This window comes from Gallinula chloropus (genome assembly GCF_964237585.1).
Source record: "Gallinula chloropus genome assembly, chromosome: 5".
In the NCBI taxonomy this organism is placed as follows: Eukaryota; Metazoa; Chordata; class Aves; order Gruiformes; family Rallidae; genus Gallinula; species Gallinula chloropus.
In genome coordinates this window covers 24581210-24600285 of record NC_140090.1, presented here as the reverse complement: position 1 = coordinate 24600285, position 19076 = coordinate 24581210, and the positions used below count along the sequence as shown (strand labels likewise).

The 19076-nt window shown below is 37.4% G+C and overlaps 1 protein-coding gene across 1 annotated transcript in view; it reads left to right on the top strand.

Annotated features, from left to right (window-relative positions):
• PDE11A (phosphodiesterase 11A) overlaps positions 1–19076 on the top strand; it is a gene marked incomplete at both ends in the record, with an annotated part of 130917 nt that overhangs the window by 66541 nt on the left and 45300 nt on the right. The window contains 5 exons of the mRNA XM_084264499.1: positions 199–334; positions 2399–2474; positions 3926–3993; positions 4342–4434; positions 7847–7897. Coding sequence (XP_084120625.1) covers positions 199–334; positions 2399–2474; positions 3926–3993; positions 4342–4434; positions 7847–7897 — 424 coding nt within the window. The remainder of the gene's footprint in view (positions 1–198; positions 335–2398; positions 2475–3925; positions 3994–4341; positions 4435–7846; positions 7898–19076) is intronic.

Sequence of the window (19076 nt, the reverse complement as noted above, 5' to 3'; positions counted from 1 at the left end):
TTCTTTCAAATGAGTGACTTAGCTGAATTAGTCTCCAGAAAATCAATGCGTTCACTTTGATTAAGTCTTCCAAGCATTTTACTGTGCATCCTTTCTGTGGATGGTTCTGTTGTTCCTATGAATATTCCTGTAAGACATTTTTGATTTTCAAGCAATGTTAACTGTATCCTTTTCTTCCCTTGTTACACCTTTTGAAAGTTTCAAAGACAACGTGGAGAAATCATCCTCTTACTCTGACTGGCTAATAAATAACAGCATTGCTGAACTTGTAGCTTCCACGGGTCTCCCAGTGAACATCAGTGATGCCTATCAGGATCCTCGCTTTGATGCTGAAGTAAGAGATTTTTAGAAGCTTAAATATACATCTCACTTTTGGCATTGCAACTAATATAATACAATTTTGAAACACTGTAAAGTGTGAATATTTATTTTGAATTCATTTTATAACAAGTAGGCCCTCCTCCTGATCTGCTGATGTTGACAGTAAACACAGGGTTAGGGCTAGTTCATACTGAATCGGTATATGCCTGTAGGTAGTTACTTTGTTTATCCATGATTCATTTTTTCTATTTATAAGTAGTGTTTTATAAGTGATGGCTGATTTTTATTGCTGAAATTCTTCTGGTAGTGTTCAGTGTTAGCAGCCCCATCGTTCTTATCTGTTGGGGTGACTGGGACCGTACACACAGAGAGTGAAAACAGAACTTGTGTCTAGAGAGACAAATGTTGTTTGTGGTCTAACTTAGCCAACTAACCTTTAAATTTGCACAAATAAAATATACACACTGGATTAGTTATTACTCTAAGATACGTATCACTCCTAATAAAAGTTGTTTATGTATCCGTAGGTATTAATTCCAGCTTCTGTTAGGAAGGCGTAGATACAGATAAACCATGTACTTAACACCTAAATAAATATGAGTCATATGGAAGAACAAAATCTTCACTGAATTCTATCCAGGGAAACAGTATTACTGCAGGGGACTGGGCCAGCAGTTGGGCAGCACATTAATCAGTGGACAGCCTTGGTCAGCACGCTTGCCAAAATATATTACCACAGTTAAGTGTGCTTGGAAGTGCTTCATGCTGAGGGTTTGCTTGTTTCTAGTTTTATTCCATGTGTTTGTAAAGGGATTATCTCACAAACCAGCAGAAATTTTCAAAACTATAAAAATAAAAGGAGCCTGCTGTAAAAGTGTACAAGAAGACTGTGTTGATGCTAATCATTTCAGAATTTCAGAAAGTACCATTAATGCCTGGGGTCTATTTCTGGTCTAATGCCTGAGGCCAAAGAGATATGCTAAAATAAAGCATGCCAATCCTTGAAATGTTTGTAGTTGTACTTTTAATTTAACATGTCCTGAATAATTCAGCTGTCTCTTATTTGTTTCATACTTAGTCCTTTTCAAGGTAGAGCCATTGCCCAATTTATACAGAGAAAAAGAAAACAATATAAAGAGCCATCTTTTTTTTTTGGTGGGGTCCTGTGAAAATTTAATACTTAAATTCAGTTGTTACAAACAGTTATTTCTACAGACAGTCAAGTGTAGTAAGAATACTTTATCCCTTGTGACTTAGACTCAAACATGCATTTGTAGTTACAAACAGATATTCTATTCTCTGCTACTAACTGTCATTTTCAAGTGTTGATGGTAAATTTTCAACTAAGTCACTGAGAATTGAACACTAAAATATTTTCATTGAGTTCATTTTAAGATATACATTGGGGCATGGATGTTAGCTGGCGCTCCACAATGATTTCAGTGATGAGTTCTGAGCATGTACAAATAAGCAGTACTCTAGTAAAACCTGAGGTGCATCTTTCGGTAGCCAGGATATCCCAGTGATCCCATCCTGCTTCCAGTATATGAATTACTGCTGGTCTTTTACTTTTCTGCTATTACAGACTGCCTGCAGCACTGGCAGTTTTAGTAAGAGAACATCTCCCGATCTCTCGAGTGGGCTCATTCCATTCTTTTTCCCCTCATCTTTCTTGAAAAAATATTTTCTTTAGATTTTGCAGCAATGACCCTAAAGAATAAGCAGAGGTTGTCTCCACTAATCCACCAGTGTAAGTAGTGCAGGAATTGTCTGGATATTGTCTTGATTGCAGTTTGTCTCTAATTCCAAATCAAAGTCAAATAGCGTAATCTTTCTATGTCAAAGTTGGCGATGTTTTGCAGCGGGAAAGGGTTGACACGTTTTAGAATAACACTTGTGACTTTTGGTTAATCTTACTGTGAATGAGCTTTCAGCAGGATTTCTTTTTTCTGAGAGCTGATCTATATGGAATGACATTTGTAAATGTAAGCTTAGTCCTTGATGTTTTGAGTACTAGAGTGTAGAAGATCGCAAATGGTACCTACCACTAATGGAAACTCTCATTTTTACATTTTAGGCTGACCAGATTTCTGGCTTTCATATAAGGTCTGTACTGTGTGTTCCTATATGGAATAGCAACCACCAAATAATCGGTAAGGCCTTCCTTACAGCTGCACCATTTTTCTGCTAATGGAAATTTAATTCTGTATTTTTAATTCTATGTTCCTTTTTCTTCTTTTTCCCAGCTGAATATTGTTAAGAAGTTACGGTACCTAGGATGCATGCTAAGTATCCAAGAAGGGATGTTTTGACTTGGATACTGTATGGACTTTTTCAGCTTTCCCATTGTATCATTGTTATATTGTATTGACACTCGAAGGCTAATGAGATGAAAACAGAAATTCTAACAATATTAGTGAAAAATGTTTGATACTCTCTGATAATTTTCTTGAGTCCCTTTTTTTTGCATACAACTTGGGCAACTGTTTCTGAAGTCTAGCAAAGTGGTCATTTCCCTCTTTAATGATAAACTACACAGCCAGGGAAGACTTACCAGAGAGGCTGTGCAGCTTTCAGAGTTGCCTGTGGCAGTGGTGTGTGCTGGATCAGGACGTGACAGGGTTTTATTGCTTGTTTGATGGGATGCTTCTCAGCAATGATAGACCTGCAATTGCCCCTGCGTTATGACCTGGGCTTGGGACAAAAAGGAGTGCCAATTGTAAATAATAGTGACAGATTCCTCTAATTTTCCACAAAAGAATTCAAGTTAAAGTGATAGGAATTTAATCCAGCAGGGCAAGACTTAGATCCCTGTGTGTTGTGGCTGTCCACAAGAGTTGAGATCAGTAGTGTGTTGCTGAAGGCTCTTGGTGCCATGCAGGACCAGGATCTTTAAGTTTATTCAACAGAGGTGATGTGGAAATTGAGCCTTTTAAAGATAGGGCTCATAGTTTGTTGTGAAGTAGGTGTTACCTTAAAGGAGTAGAAAGAAACTGAACCCTTGACAGCTGATAGCTCTAACAGTATTTTTCTAAGGGCATATTGCAGCTAAATGAAATCGGAACTGTTTGTTGCAGTAGAACTCAGTATTAGTTCAGCTACAGCCAAGATCTTTGAACACTTTTTCAAGTGGTTTAAGAAAATTATTTTTTTTTCATTGATTTTGTAAATTTATGGACCAGTCCTGAGGAAAAAAGGACTTAAATACCCAGGTGATGCTAAACCAACTAGGATTTTAGGAATGAAAATACTGATTGAGCAAATTATATTAGTAACTTCAAATTGATAACTTCCATGATTGCTATTGGCCAAATGCTCAAGATCTTTCCCAAAGTGAACTTTAACCTTTAGTGAAAAGTTCTGCAAGTGACTTTTAGATTTGCAATATTATACTTGGAGAGTAAAGAACAACAGTTGAAAGTAATACATTGAGTCCTAGTATCAAAATAAGCAGACTTTGACATCTTTGTATCTGTTTGGTGATTGTTCAGAATTAATATATGCAGTTTGGCTTTTTGGTTTGAAAGATGCATTTTAAATCTTACCAACTTTGCATTGTGAATTAATGAATGAAGATCATGATTCATATTAATTCTTTCTAAAGGGGTAGCCCAAGTGTTGAACAGGCTTGATGGGAAACCTTTTGACGATGCTGATCAGCGACTGTTTGAAGTAAGAGGCATTTGATTTTATAGCAATAACATAATTTTCAGGAGGATTTGGTATTTCTGGGTAATGTTGCTTCAGCTGCTCTAGGGAGGGGGTTTGACATTAATTCTCAGAACTCCTCACTTAATAAGGTTGCATCCTAATTAAAACCATTTTCTTGCATCTGATCATCTCATCTTGCTGAGGCCAGTGAGTTACCTGCATTCTCAAGATAACCTGCTTAAGCGTGATTATTCCTAATATTTCTATGCAATTCCTTTTCATGATTAAGCCAGCATTCATCTTTGTGTTTGTTTTATAAATTAATTGTAATTGACTTTATTTTCTTTATTTTCTCTTTTTTAATTCTAGGCTTTTGTTATTTTTTGTGGCCTGGGCATCAACAACACAATTATGTATGACCAAGTGAAGAAATCTTGGGCAAAACAGTCTGTGGCTCTTGATGTATGTGTACCTCTAACATAACCTTTTCTTGCTTACAAGTGTCTCATGTAAAGAAACATATTGTTTCTGAATTTATTGTAATTAGCATCATTTTCTATATCTATCTCTCTGCACCTTAGAGTGTTGTCTTATTAAGGTAATGCTGAAGGGAAACTTTATTAGGGTGTGCTTAGCTGTGGAGCTCATGAGCAGTTTAAGTAATTTTGAATATAGGTATCTCATTCATTGCCTATGTTTTTTACATTAGAAGAGGGGAGAATGATGATGGAGAATCTAGTTTCTTACAGATGTAATACTAGGAAATAACCTAGACATTTTTTGCATTTTCTTGCCCATCAGTAACTGAAAATTCCTTAGAATTTGGTATTATGGATAGCTTGGTTTTTTTAGTGTTGTGAAAGTGTTTAAGTGAAACACACTGTGAATAGGAGAACTTTGAAAAAAGTGGTCATCACCACAGGGGTTTTTTAGTAACATCTGCTGAACTCTTATCAGATATATTCTTGCTAGAATGAAGTCAAAGCAGGATGGCTGGCAGCTCAGCACGCTGCTGTGTGTCAAGGCCAATACATAATGCAAGGTCCTAGCATTCCAACCCCTCATGTCTTTCTATAAAATACATATAGGGTAGCTAAATGGATGGCAAGTTTTCTTTTTTTGTTTTTTTTGTCTGTTGCCTTTATAGGAACTTCCCTTCCTGTGCATGCATACACACATACCCCATTCACAGAGAATGATATCTGCCAGCTCTTGTGAAAGAAACTCTAAACCAAAATATTTTTAAAATATGATTACTATGATTATTCAAACTTCTATAAGGTCATTCAACAATAAACCACTATTTTCTATATAACATTCTAGAGATTTTAAAACACTGCATTAAAAATAATCTTGGTGAGAACAAAGCTTGGAATTTTGAGGATAGCTTTGCAAATTTCTGTTATTCCTACTAAAACAATAATTCAGAATGGTTTGGATTGAACGAAAATTAATATCTTTTAAAAACCATAATGCAAGACTAATCCTAAAGTTTTCCTCTGATAAAAGGATCATGTCACTAAGATTTCAGTACTGGTTTATATTTCACATGTGCTAAGAGAAGAAAATTATGTGGCTATCCTTGATGTGTGCTCCTTAGCTGTGTAACTCCTTTGAGTTTAAGCAGTACTCACAATTACAGTAAGAACCATAAAAAAAAAAAAAAACATTGGTCTGATAGAGATATATCAGTTTCTCTGTATTAAAACAAAAATCAAACCAAACAGGATTGCTATGAAGATGGTGTCTTTTTTTTTTTCCCTTCACTTTTCAGTTAGTGATGTCCATGTACGTATTGGGGATCTATCCTGTAAAGCACACAGGCACCCTAAGGCGTTCTGAAGCCAGCAGGACTGCTTGTGTTAGAAAACGTTCTAAGCCTGAGACAACTTTTTATTCTTCCTGTATATGTGTTCACTTAGGGAAGAGAAGTTATAAAACTTGCCCTTTCAGGCCTCCTGCAAGATTCCTTATTCTTTACATATCATAGTCATGAATTACTATAAGCACTCACATACCCCAAGTATTTTTGAAGCATTACACCTAAGAATGAATGCTGCTCTTGGCAAGAAGAACAGGCAATTCCAGATACCACAGTCATATACAGAGGGATGAAAGTTAACATAGAAGCTTGTTATTTACTACTGAAATCAAGGAAATTTAATTTTTTTGTTGTTTAAAATAACAGCTGCTTTTCTTTTGATCTAAAAAAGACTAATAGCCATATATCTTGAATGTAGATTATGGGTTTGACAAATGGCCACTATGCCTCAGTGGAGAGTAATTCTTTCTATAAATGAGCTACAACTCATGATAATATTTGTATAAACTGATTGAAGATACAGCAGAAAAGTATTGAACAAAAGAATGGTATATGTTGAAGGGCTCTGAATGCATCAGTGATAGAATACTTCATTAGTATTTATGTATTTAGCTGGGGTGGCAATGAGTGGCATTTGAAAATGACATTGATATCAGATGTAAAATAAATCAATTTGATATATAGCGTAATAAAATTCTTATCCATATATACAGATGCTGGTTTTTGTATAGTATTCTCATAAGATTGGCTAATAAACAGAAGATTAAAATGTAAATAAATAATGGAGAAAGGTTGACAGTAGGATGCCATATGGTCAAAACCAGGATAAATACTATTTGATATATTGAGGGTGCAAAATTTGCAAATGATTAAAAGATTAGAATAATCAATACTAAGGAAGACTCTAAAAATCTTGAAGGATATAATGAATGCAGGTACAGGAGAAGCTTGATGAGAATTTTGGTATTGAGTTTAATCTGTCATAGCAGAAAACATAATTTTACTAATCTTACAGATTTCTGAGAGAATCTATGACATGGTTAGACAGAAAAATCGATACTATTTGAGGAAGGATATGATGTATAGTTATAAAAAGTAAAACATGGGACAGAACAAGTAAATTGGTGTTTGTTATTTATTCTTTTATAGTGCAGGAATGATTTCCTGTTACTGTAAAAGATGACACCTCTAAAATTGATATGAGTAAATACATCTTGGGACTTATTGCCACAAGGTATTGCAAGCCAAGGGCATTTGAGATAGAGTTTAGGTATTGATATGAATAACAGAGACGCTCACAGATTAAAACCATTTCAAAATGAGAAATATATATCAAAGTTTTAGCACATAAGCAGATGGGGTGTTGCTGTGTGGTGTGAAGGACCTGTCCTTGCTAGGAGTGCTCTGGCTTGTGGGCTCCCTTATGGCCTGGTGCCGCAGTCAGACGTGGGTGGGTCTGACATACAGGATGGCTCTTGAACCTTCTGGAGTGCTTGTTCCATGTTAGTATTATCACATGAGGATGTGATGTACATCATGTAAACGTATGCATGCTTACAGGTAACAGGCGGAGGGGTGCGGTACGTTTGTGCATTATATCTGATGTTTTCATCTCCTGAATGGTGTCGAAGAGCATGTCAGGCATAGCATAGAGGTGCTAATTTGCATCCAGTGATGTGCCACTAGCAAAGGCATTAAAGCTTTACAGTATAGCACAAGGCATTATTTAAAGACTATAAATCTTCTGATATTTTTACATTAAACTCTTTCTTTTTAATTGTAGACCTTTAAGAGAACAATGTAGGAATGCTTATAATATTAAATTACTTACTGTCCATGACTCCCTGTAAAATTCCCTGCAACATAAATGCCAAGTGTATATCTGATAACCTGCAATTAGTTATTATATGCTGACATTCAGAACTGAATTACCATGCATAAATATTAATTAAATTTGTTTTAAACATCATTGATTAGACTGCAGTACAGAACCCTATTATTTCTACTTGTCAAGTCTACTAAAATGTTTTTTTATCTTTTGTTCTGGGACAGGTGTTGTCTTATCATGCAACATGTTCAAAGGCAGAAGTTGATAAATTTAAGGTAAGGATTTAAGTTTTTAGCTATTTCTGAAAATATAATAGTAAATTAAAGTGGATGTAAGTTATCTGCGAGAACAGTTTTATATCAAAAGCAGAAAATCATCATTGCGAGTGATCTACAAAGGATGTGTTACTACATGTTAGGCAGTTAGGCAGGTAAGGAGGACAAATCTTTCAAAGGATTGAGAGCTGCAGTTATGGGTCCACAGAGGGAAAATACCATTGTCCCAGCACCAGCTGCTAGAACTGCACGTCAGAGTGGGTTTGGTGGCTGCCTCAGCAAGAACCATCGTAGGGAAGTCATAGAACCGTGGGAAGATGAATGCAACTTAAGACTTTATGTGTATATAGTGTGGAAGTTTTCCTGTGTTTCAAAAAAAAGCAGAGCATTCGCTATCAAGAGTCTACGTGGGCTCAGCAGGCTGGACATGAAGGTGAGAAATCCTCTTGTAACTTCTGTAAGCACCCTGGGCAGAACTGTAAAGTGATGTGTGCTGAGGACAGCATTGGTAGGGATGAATACTTTTGTGCTCTCACTGAATCCTGTCTGGCCAAGCAGTAGAGAGTAGGGAGAACTCAACCTTGCTTCATCATCACTGCCAGCACTCCAGAGCTGCTTCTGTGATAAGGTTTGTCAGAGGAAACGCTACAGATATTTGGTAGCGCTTTGCTTGGCTATTGAGGAGTCAGTGGTGTAACGGGCTCCTCAAAGCTCTTTTGGAGGCTCATGTGGTAGGCGTCAGTGTTGGTCTTCTGTACACAACGTACATCAGAGACTGTGGCAAGGTCTGGGAAGGAAATCAGGACTGTTGTGACTGCACTGCTGGCATTCCCTGCTGTGGCTCCCTGGCACCCATCTGGCTGAAAAACAGCTGTCTGATGGTGGTTTTTACACTCGGTGGGATGGCTGCAACCTGATCTCTACACCATGGGGAAGGTTGTGGAAGAAGGGGGAATCTGTGGGAGACTTAGAAGCAGCTATTAATAGTTAATTAGTCCATAGATTGTTGCCGAGATGATGGCTGTGCCTTAGAACTCTGTATCAATACCTGTTGATAAGGGTGTAATATTCTCCCTCCATTGTTATTGGTGCAGTTACCCGCCCTTGTGTAAGAGAAGATTGCTGAATTATTGATGGATCAAACATGCTTGAAGATAATTCTAACACTGTAGCTAGCAGAAAACACTTTTGTGGCTTAAGAAGTGGTATCTTATATTTAGCAAAAAAAGAATGCTGAGCACTGAGAGAGGGAAAAGAAAGGGATAATAAAGAGCCCATAATTTTACTTTAATTTATTTTGGTTTGTATCTTAGTTTACCTTAGAATAAGGACCTGCAATATAGCTTCTGTGTCTGTCACAATTCAAACATCATTTTTCTACATACCAAAGGGCTATACTACTTTGTTGCTGCCAGCCACTGAAAGACAATTCTCCATTATGATCTGCATAGTTGAAATAAAAATCTGCTGTGTTACTCCTTTGGCTTTAGATACTAGTGTGATAAGGAGCAATTCCACTTCTTTTCCCAGGTGTCTTCATTAATAGATTTGCCAGTCTCCAAGTAAGGAATGTCTTGTCATTATCCATTTACATTGAAGGGATGTAACTATCTGTTTAATGGTTAATGATAAAGGGAAATGAAAAGCATTTATTCATTACTAACCCAGATAGATAAAATTTTATAAGGAACAGAGATGAGAAAATGAGGACTGTAACCAAGCTGTGCTTAAACTAAGCTGAGATGCTTTTTCAGAAAAAAATTTCCCTTTCCTGTATCCAGTTATCATGCTTTCAATTCCTGACAAAATGAATGTCAGGCAGGCTTTGTTAATGCCTTACACCACTGGTTGTAAACAAACCAACCAAAACCCAGAGAGGAGCAGTGTGTCTTGTGGGCCTTCAACAGACAGCTCATCCCCAGAGAGGACCATCCATCCGTGGGATGAAATTGCTCCCATCTCCCCCACTTGCAGAGCTCTGGTAGCCGGTCTCCCTGCTGAGGTCTCCTGGGGCATCCTACCCTGAAATCACTGCTCCTTTCTCTGTTCATTATATTGTTATATTTTGTATAAGCCCTATGTTATATTAGGGTCATCTTCTAGACTTGACTGGCTAATAAACAACTCCTCCCTCTGGGGGTGTGTGGGGCTAAAACTCCCCTCTCCCTTTGGTGATTTATTAGCAGATGTCAGAGGAAATGTGTGTTACGATTTACCCAATGTTCTGGTTCAGTCAGAACAGTAACAAACATGCATGATAGAAACATCTAAATGTGAGTAATGTCAGTAGTTCATTGCTGGCTCTTGACTGACATGGGACCTAACTGTAATTGATGGCTTCGGAATGACAATACATTTGAGCTGACTAACTATTCAACATATTACTCCAAACATACTGTAGCTGGATGCCAACAGCTTGGAAATAATTACGCATTCTTCCTCTTACTTCCCGGTTGTTTATTTCCATCTTTTGTCTGCTTACTTCTTTATAGTCTTAATAAAATGCTTTTCCTAAGATTTTAAGAATATTCTGATACAGAGTGAAAAATTGCAAATGTACATGAAGTTTATTCTTTCCTCTGACTGTTAACAGTGAATTAGTTTTATTGCATCACAGAAAGCCTAGAAAAGCTAGGTAAAGTTGATTTTTTTACTTGAACTTTGTCAATAATTTTGTAGTTCTACTGGATACATTCATAAATGTGCACATTCACAAGTAACTGTGGTATCTTTTTAAGAATTAAACGTAGTCATTGTGAGCAGGTTCTGTAAAATAAGTAGCATTCATTTCTGTAGCTACTAATCCCGTTTTAGAATTAACAGAACAAAACCCTTAGCTGAGTAAGAAACCCTTCAGACATTGAATACCTTTCTTCTGATGCTAGGATGGGAAAAAGCGCAGAGCACCACTGGTTGTGGAGCTGGAGAGTAGAGGAAAGTTCATGGTATGGAACACCACATAAGTGTATGATAATGGACTATGTCATGCAATTGAACTATTCCATATCTGATTCCTGCAACTGTCTAAAACCAAAGCAGCATTGTAGATTCACATTGAATCAGGGTTTTTACATTTTTTTGAAGGGATTACACATCTAGTGTTACTAGAATATAGCTTTCACTGATAAAATACTGAAAGCCAAGTTTAAAAATGCTTACACGATTGGAAAACATTCTATTAATGGATGGATGTGGGTTTTTTTTTCCAGAAGAGAGTCTAATTATGTTAATCACTACTGTAAAACTTCATGCCACCAGTCCTTTTCATTATTTGCATTAAAGCTGTTTGGATTCATTAGCACTTACGCTAGCAGCAGACATTTCTCAGGAGGCCAGCGTGAGGCTCAGACACAGCGTAGGCGGGTGCAGCTCTGCTGACCTGGGTGGAATCACTGGCTCACTCTGCTGCCCATACCCAGGTGAAGTGGAAAATCCATGCCCTTAACCCAATGAGCTTGCTGAGCAATGAGAGAGGGCACTGAGCTCCCCAGTTAGACACACAGGGAACTGCAGAGGTCTGGATTCAGAGCCTGAGCAAATCCCTCAGTCTCTGTAGGTGATAATCTGTCATGGGGGAAGGTAATGGGAGGCTCGACATTGATTTCAGCAGGACGTTGCTGTCTTCAGCATTGTTTGGCATTTTAAAAATTGCATAAGAACGTCTCCTCTGTCATCTGCCATCTATTTAGTCATTTGTTTCATTCTCATTTGGTCTTTAGTATTGCGTTTCCTGATATAGGATCTCTGAGAAAAGTTAAAATATAAGATCAAGATACAGTCCTCTTTTTATGCCAGTTTAAAATGTACATTAAATGAAAATCTGAGTTGGCACACTTGCTAAAATGGATCCTTTTTCCTGGCAATGGGTAGATTTTTTAAATGGGGAAGAGCACAAGGAAGCTTAATTTGATAGAGTTTCAGTAACAGGCAATTGAATCAGAATTAATTATTAATTGTAATTAATCAAGGGGTATCTACCATTATTCCTTTATTTGGAATATGCACTGTACTTCCAGGTTCTAAGAAAGAGGATGTGGGTTTTGTGAATGATTTAAATTTGATGGCTTAAAAAGAAACCAAAAAAGTCCACTGTGAGTGGAAACATTTCTTACGTATCTGATAATGTCTGTCTGAAGTATTGACACCGATTCATCGCAATGCTTCTCCTCGCTTGCATCTTCATAACTACACTAAATTCAAACTGAATCTTGGCAGGATAAGCTAAAGTAATGCACCAATGAATCATATCTGTATCAACATTAATTTTATGTTTTAAGAAGTTAGAAATGGGTGTGGTTTTTAACTGTGACAACTCAGTTCTGTTCTCTCTTGAAGTTTAGATTTAAAAGAGAAATCCATTATTTCTGTGATGTCCTAGATCTAGTGTTTAGCTTTAGGCATTTGTATTATTGGAACAGAAAAACATAAGACTAGTGAAGTCTGATTAATTTAGGATTGATGCTATCCTGTAGTGTTGTCCTGCAGTGCCAGGCTTCTTCTCATGGAAATGCAGACTCTCCAAGCCTAAAAATAGTTGCCTTTCAGACAAATATAGAAACCAAGATACCTCACTAAAACATGCAGAATTGTGTCCAGGACAGGATATTTAAAGCAACAGTTACTGACTTCTAAGACAGTAACAAACAAGTCCTGTGACTTAGCAAGCAGTCCCACAAACACACATCACCTTTAAATTTAGCTAATATAGTTTCCAAAGAGAATATGTAAACACTGTCCTATTATGGGTAATATACAAGGAGCTGTTTTTAAAAAGCTAACCTAATTGTGCAGCTGTGAATGGTATAAGCCAGATCAATATTTAATGACTATGATGAATTATTTATAGCCCTGTGAGAGATTCCCTTTTTTAGGTCAAACAGCACACAAGAGAGCTGCACAACAGAAAATAATGTATCACCTGCTTTACACAATCTTCAATTCAGAATGTAGTGTGAATAACAATTCCTGCATTTCTCAATTCAGTGGCCAGAGGTATGGCTAGTTACGACCTACCTGCACATAGGGAGGCTTCTGTGTATCTCTTAAAAACACAGACGTTTAAATAATGATAGAAAGAGTTGAACCAAAAAAAGGAAGCAACTTTTAGTACTGCTTCTGTATATGATAAAGTAAACAGTTGTATCATGAAAGGTGACAAATTTAAGTGAATTTGATACTCAGAGTATGTCACATGTATGATATAAAATGAATTTGTTGTTCCTGTTTTACGCTGATAGAGTTTTATACCCACCCTTAAATGCTTAACAGAGGGCAGCACAGTGAAAAATTGAATTCTATGTATTAGTTTTATCTCCAATCTTTGTAAGGACTGGGAAAGCATTGCTAGGCTAGGCTAGGCTATTCTCTGCTGTGGCGCCATCTTTCAATTTGGAACTATTTTAGTTACTTCTGTGTTCTGGTAATTAAATCATTTGTGGTGGTTTATAATAATTACATTATAGTCTTCCTCGGTAATTAAATTTCAGAGAGGCAAGCTGGCCTTTCTGTTTCGGAGCATTTATGAAATATTGGCATTTAAATATGTATAGCTAGAAGATGAGGGTTTTTTCTGCATTGATGCTGTTTGAATCTGTCTGGTAGCATGGGTCTACCAAGGACCGAAGGCATGTGATCACACTGCAAAGTCAGGGTTGTGAGCTGTAGTCCCAGCTGTACACATGATGAAACACATACAGTCCCTTAGAGCCCTACATGTCTATGTTAAGTGTGTGATGTTGCTCACATGCTTAACTATTTTTTTAGATTATCCCCCAAAACTAGTAACCAGAGTTGGACTCCTTCCTCTTCGCTTGTCACAGGAGGGTCTGTGCTGGCACCACTCTTTTCCCCAGTGCTATTCCAGCTGCTCAGGTTCCACTGAGAATAGCAACAATGGGGAAAAAATGAGAAACCTTGAGGGTAAACAGAGCTTAAGTGTAGTATTGACCTGTGTTCCCTTCCTCCCTTTTGAAAAGTGCACGTGCTCACAAGATGTAAAACGTTGTTTATTTCCTCTGCATTTCCTCATGCACTGCCCACGTAAGACGACCTAAAGCACAGTGTTAAGCGTTCCATAATTCATGAAACTGAGGTCTTTATTGTATTACATTATTTCATACACTTTTACATGTGCCGGTGTCTTCAGTTGTCATGGAAACAAGTAATCAGGAGCATGCTGCATACACTGAAAATTATTAAAAATAATAAATAATGATTAAAAATAAAATATTTCTGGAATGTAAGGCTGTCATCTGTTGGCATCAGGCTAGTGCTCTGTAGTTCAAAGATATATAAAACTAAACATTTTTTCAATTTCAGTGTGGAGAAGGACTGGCATGGAGGAGTAGGGAAAGATTGTTCATGGTTGTTTTTCTCCTGCAGTGTTTAGGCTCAGGGGCATCAAATTAAATTATCAGGTTACAGGTTTTGATCAGACTAAAGATTTCTCTTCATCAAACATTATAGCTAAACTATGTGACCTATCACCACAGATGCTAATGAGTTAAAAATGATGAGTTAACAGAAGGAAAAGTCAAATGAGGACTGTTGTATGGAGATAGTCATCTCTGGCTCAGGAAATCTCCAAAGTGCATCTCACTGATGTGGGCAGGCGTGCACCTCAGTTCAAACAGTCTTCCCTGCTCTCGGTCACTCACAAAGCTGCAGTATGGGGTTTGGAAGTACCTTTGGTCTGACACAATACAGTTGGGAATTATGTTATTAATCAGTGCCTTCCAACTGCACTGATTGAAAAAAAAAATAGGGAATTATGTTCTTTGCATCTCTTTATATCAGACAGGAAAAGGGACTGTGTCTTCTGAGTTTAAAATGCAGAGAAATGTGCTTTGACTTGCTCATTACTGTCACTAATCTCAGAAATTGCTGATACCAGGGTTTGGTGGAAAGTCCCAGGTTTGCTGTGTTGTTTGTTTAAGTACAAGTTTCTTCTCTGCCTTTCTCAACCACCTGCCCCAGGAGCATTTCTGGATTGTCCTGCTAAGCTGCTCTTTAGCTCCTCATCTCTTTGCTGGGACCTGTGGTTCTCAGGTACACTTGTAGCACAGCAGCCCTTCCCACACAGGTACTGCTACCATCATGAAACCTGTTCCAGTGGGATTCATGGGTTTTATTGAGACTGAGGCGTATAAAAGAGCAATATGACAGTTTGTGGTAAAACATGAGGGGGGGTTGTTTGTATTTCTTCCATGAGGCATTTTATCAGCAATAAAGTGGGATGACTTCAGTATGTCAGAGGCATGAAAGGCACGTGTTCACAAATTATTTTTGGAGCTGTCTTACTAGACTAGTGTTGTACTACAGTGTCTGCCCTAATTCTAGGGATAGTTAATTGAAAAAAGCTAATGGGAATTCTGAATTTGCTTTCAAAAATTTAGACAGTTTTATTGACATTTTAGCGTTTGAATTTATTGGCTTTGTAGTAAATCCAGATGAGATTAAATTGTTGCAAAAGGTCACTGAAAGGTTTCCTCTTGTATTTTTAAAGTGACCATGTGTATTATGTCCAGGTGAAAACATGGAGCTCCCAGAGTAAAATGTTTTCTTGCCTCCAGAGCAGATGGCACATGGATTTCCCAGGATGTCACGGAGCAAAGGTTTACAAGGAGGAATTTAACCTGGTGAGGCTCAGGCATGGAGCCACTCTCTGAAGGGGCCACCCTTTTGTGGTCTACAGAGGTGTCAAGGTGGGTTATAGCAGTCATGAGCAGTACATCCACCCCGTCTGCCCACCTCTGAATATTTGTGCTGTAACTGGACATGTTCCTTGCCCTCGTGCTGTCATACCATCTGAGCAGGGTAAGGGTGCTTCATGTTTTGCTTTCCCACCTGCAAGGAGCAGGCAGAAATCTCTGTGAAAGACCAGCATTTCTTTCTGACTGTGAAAGATTGTTGCATTTGTATGATAAGCCTGCACAAAGCCAGTTTATTTTTGTAGTGTAGGAGATAAGCAAATCCTGTTGTTTGGGTTTTTTTTAATCTTTCTCTTGAGCAAAAGTGATATATGATTTGATAGAGGTAAGGCAAAAGAAGCCTGGAAGCTAGATAAACCCCACAATTTAATCATATATGCATGCCTAGACATTTTTTCTGTTCATTTATGAGATTAACACAGGTCATTAAATGAATTTTTGAAAGGGACAAGTTTCTTTCAGCAAGGAATCGGTTCTGGTCTCTGGATTATGTCAGGGCACGGGCATAATGCAGACGTTAATATGGAACTTTCTGGGAAATTTTTTTAATATGCAAAGGCAAAGTGTATTTACATTGTAAATGTAAATTTACTGCAAAATTTACATTCACACTGTAGGTTAAAAAGAAAGGAGCTTAACAGCTAGATTAAAAAAATGTGAAAAATCAACACTGATATTCTGACTGCAGCATAAAGACACATGGTAACTAGAAATATTAAATAATAAATGACTACTACTAAGATCAGCTACTTCATAGCCAGACCAAAGCCTCAATCTCCTTGTTAAATACCTTAGCAAGTAATAAACTTCAATCAGTGACAATAACAGAAAATCAAAATTACACACATGGTCAAAAGCAGTCCTTGTACTTTTTTTTTTTTTAAAAAGCCTTCTTCTATACAGCTGAAATAGATTTAAATTGATTTAATTGCAAGACTTTCCACTATGCTCTAATATTCCTTTACAGTACTAAAAAAACATTCTAAGTAGTTAGAAATATGACTGACTCATTGCCTTTAATAGTGGCTGTTTTTCAGTTTCTTAGTAATTATGCACACTAATACAGTGGTACTTCAGCAACAGAAATTTTCAGCAGAGGAGTAATAAAACACTTATGGTTATTAATTTACCCATTCTAAAAAAAAAAAAAAAGTGCTGCTATTTTGCTGTTCTCAACTACTGCTTTTTGTTATTTTTTATGGGAAGTTTTGTATTTCTTGCATCTGTTTTCATAAAACCAGTTTTGGACCAGGACTTGAGAATGCTTAGAAAAACAAACTAGAAATAGCAGTTGTTGAGGATGGAGTATTGCTCACAAGTGAAGGTGAAATGATGTATTATCCAGCAGACCTGTTGTCTGTCCTTCAATTTGATCGGTCATCATACTCCACAAGAATCTCTTGTCAACTGGAAAGCATGAAGGAATAAATACAGGTCTACATAGCTACAGCATTTAGTCAACGACCACGCAAAAGGTGATAAGGCATCGAATACATTTAAAATGTCATGTGAGCCTGAGGAGTATCTGATGAATGATTTAAAAAACAAAAAAACTGACACATCAAATGATGAAGTAGTATGCCTCAGTCAGGGACAGGCTTGGGAATCTTTATTTGGAAAGGTTTTCAGACAGGAACAAAAATATATCTAGCGAAGACTTGTACACTTAAATTGGATAGAATAATTAAAAAAATTAGGGTACTTCACCGAATGATGGTACTTCAGGAGTTCTTCACTGTGGGTTTGTCGTGTTTTCTTCCTTGTCAATAAGGATCAGATGGTTCCCCGCACAGTCGATAGACATCCCTGGGGACAGCTCACTGTTCCGAGACCTGCATTCCCAGACTAGCCCAGTAACACCATTGTACTATTTATTTTAACTCACAGAAGAAAGAATTCTTCAAAGAAATCCAGAAAAACTGGCATGATGTTTCACATTTAAAATTATTTTTTACTGGTCTACACTTTGGATTCTTTTTGTAGCCCCAGCAGACTGACAGTTACAGCTGGGAATTTTCTGGCAAAAAAATTAACTTACTTTTCACCAAACATAATTTGGATTTTTTTAAAATTTGCATTAATATTATCAATCTTAATTTCAAAATTAAGCACATTTCTTAGTAATTCTAATGATTTTTAAAACTGGAGGGAAAAAAATAATCTTTTGCTTTCCTTAGCATATACACTACAAAAGGGAAAAAATACTTCTCTGTTTCTGCCTTGATACAGTGTTCTGGCTGCAAAAGAGTTGTCATAAATGTTTACTGGTATTGATTTTAAATTATTAATGGCAATATTTCTTTAGGCTTTTTTTTTGGCAAATTACTTTACAACAGGAAAGGCGAATGGTCCCCCAAAGGAAGAAGGCAATGTCCTTTAGAAGCTGTTGACGTGACCAGTGAGTTTGCATTAGAGCTGGAACCTGTCTATAATTAAAACTCCAGAAAGTGGAGGATGGGAAATAGCTAGGAAACATTTTTCCTGAGATGAATCCGTTTGGCCACTGGGTGCCATCCTTGCTCCACTGTAAGTCGATTGCCTAGCAGCAGTTCTGGTACACTGTAAAATCCTGAAAAAAAAAGTCATATCAGTGCAATTTCACACCGTGGTAATGTGTGTGTGTGCGTGTAGTAGAATATGTTATCAGCACAGACAGCGTGTCCTCCGTGCGTGAGTCACCGAGAGACTCGGGAGAAATATGTCCACAGGCTCGGCCATGTTACACCCAGCGTCTCATATCCAGCAATTTATTTGGGTTTTTTTTTATTATTGTTTTTTTGCATTCCTCCATCAGCTGGGGAGAGTCAGTCTGTGCTGAAAGACCTCTTCCCACGCACAAATGTGTGAGTGGGCCTCTGGGATTATTTGGAGGGAAAAATCAGATGGATGCACACTTGCTTTCTAGATCAGTTCATATTTGGGGTGCATCAGTCCATGTGATCCAAGAAAAACAGTATCTAGTATATATTATGTAAACTATATTTGTGATTACAACCTTCTACGGGTTATTTATTACACTGTTTCGTTGTCTGCCTCGGGGGGCATTCCTCTATTGTTTTAGTCTCAAAAGTCTCTTGTTTTAGTCTGGGCAAAATCCCAGGCAGTGTAAATGTACAGAGAAATTATGTCAGTAGTTCTGCATTTTTAGTCTTTCAAATTTAAAGTGTAAACACGTTAAATGTATGAGAAATAGACTCCAGCACATCTCTTTCTTGCTGCAGTTGTATGGAAAATGGGCAGACTGTACCCCAGGCAAAAACAGGAAACTGAATATTTTATGAGGCCATTTCTGTGAAGTGTTCTGTCATCTTGTGCTTTGCAACAAGCTACACCCAGCTCCAAACACACACAAAAAAGCTGAGAACATCAGATATCGGTGTTTTCCAGAGCCTTTGTGATCTCCCTGTGCATGCATACGGCATCCTGTTTGGTGCACTTAAACGTCATTCAGCTAACCCTGCTCTTAGTGC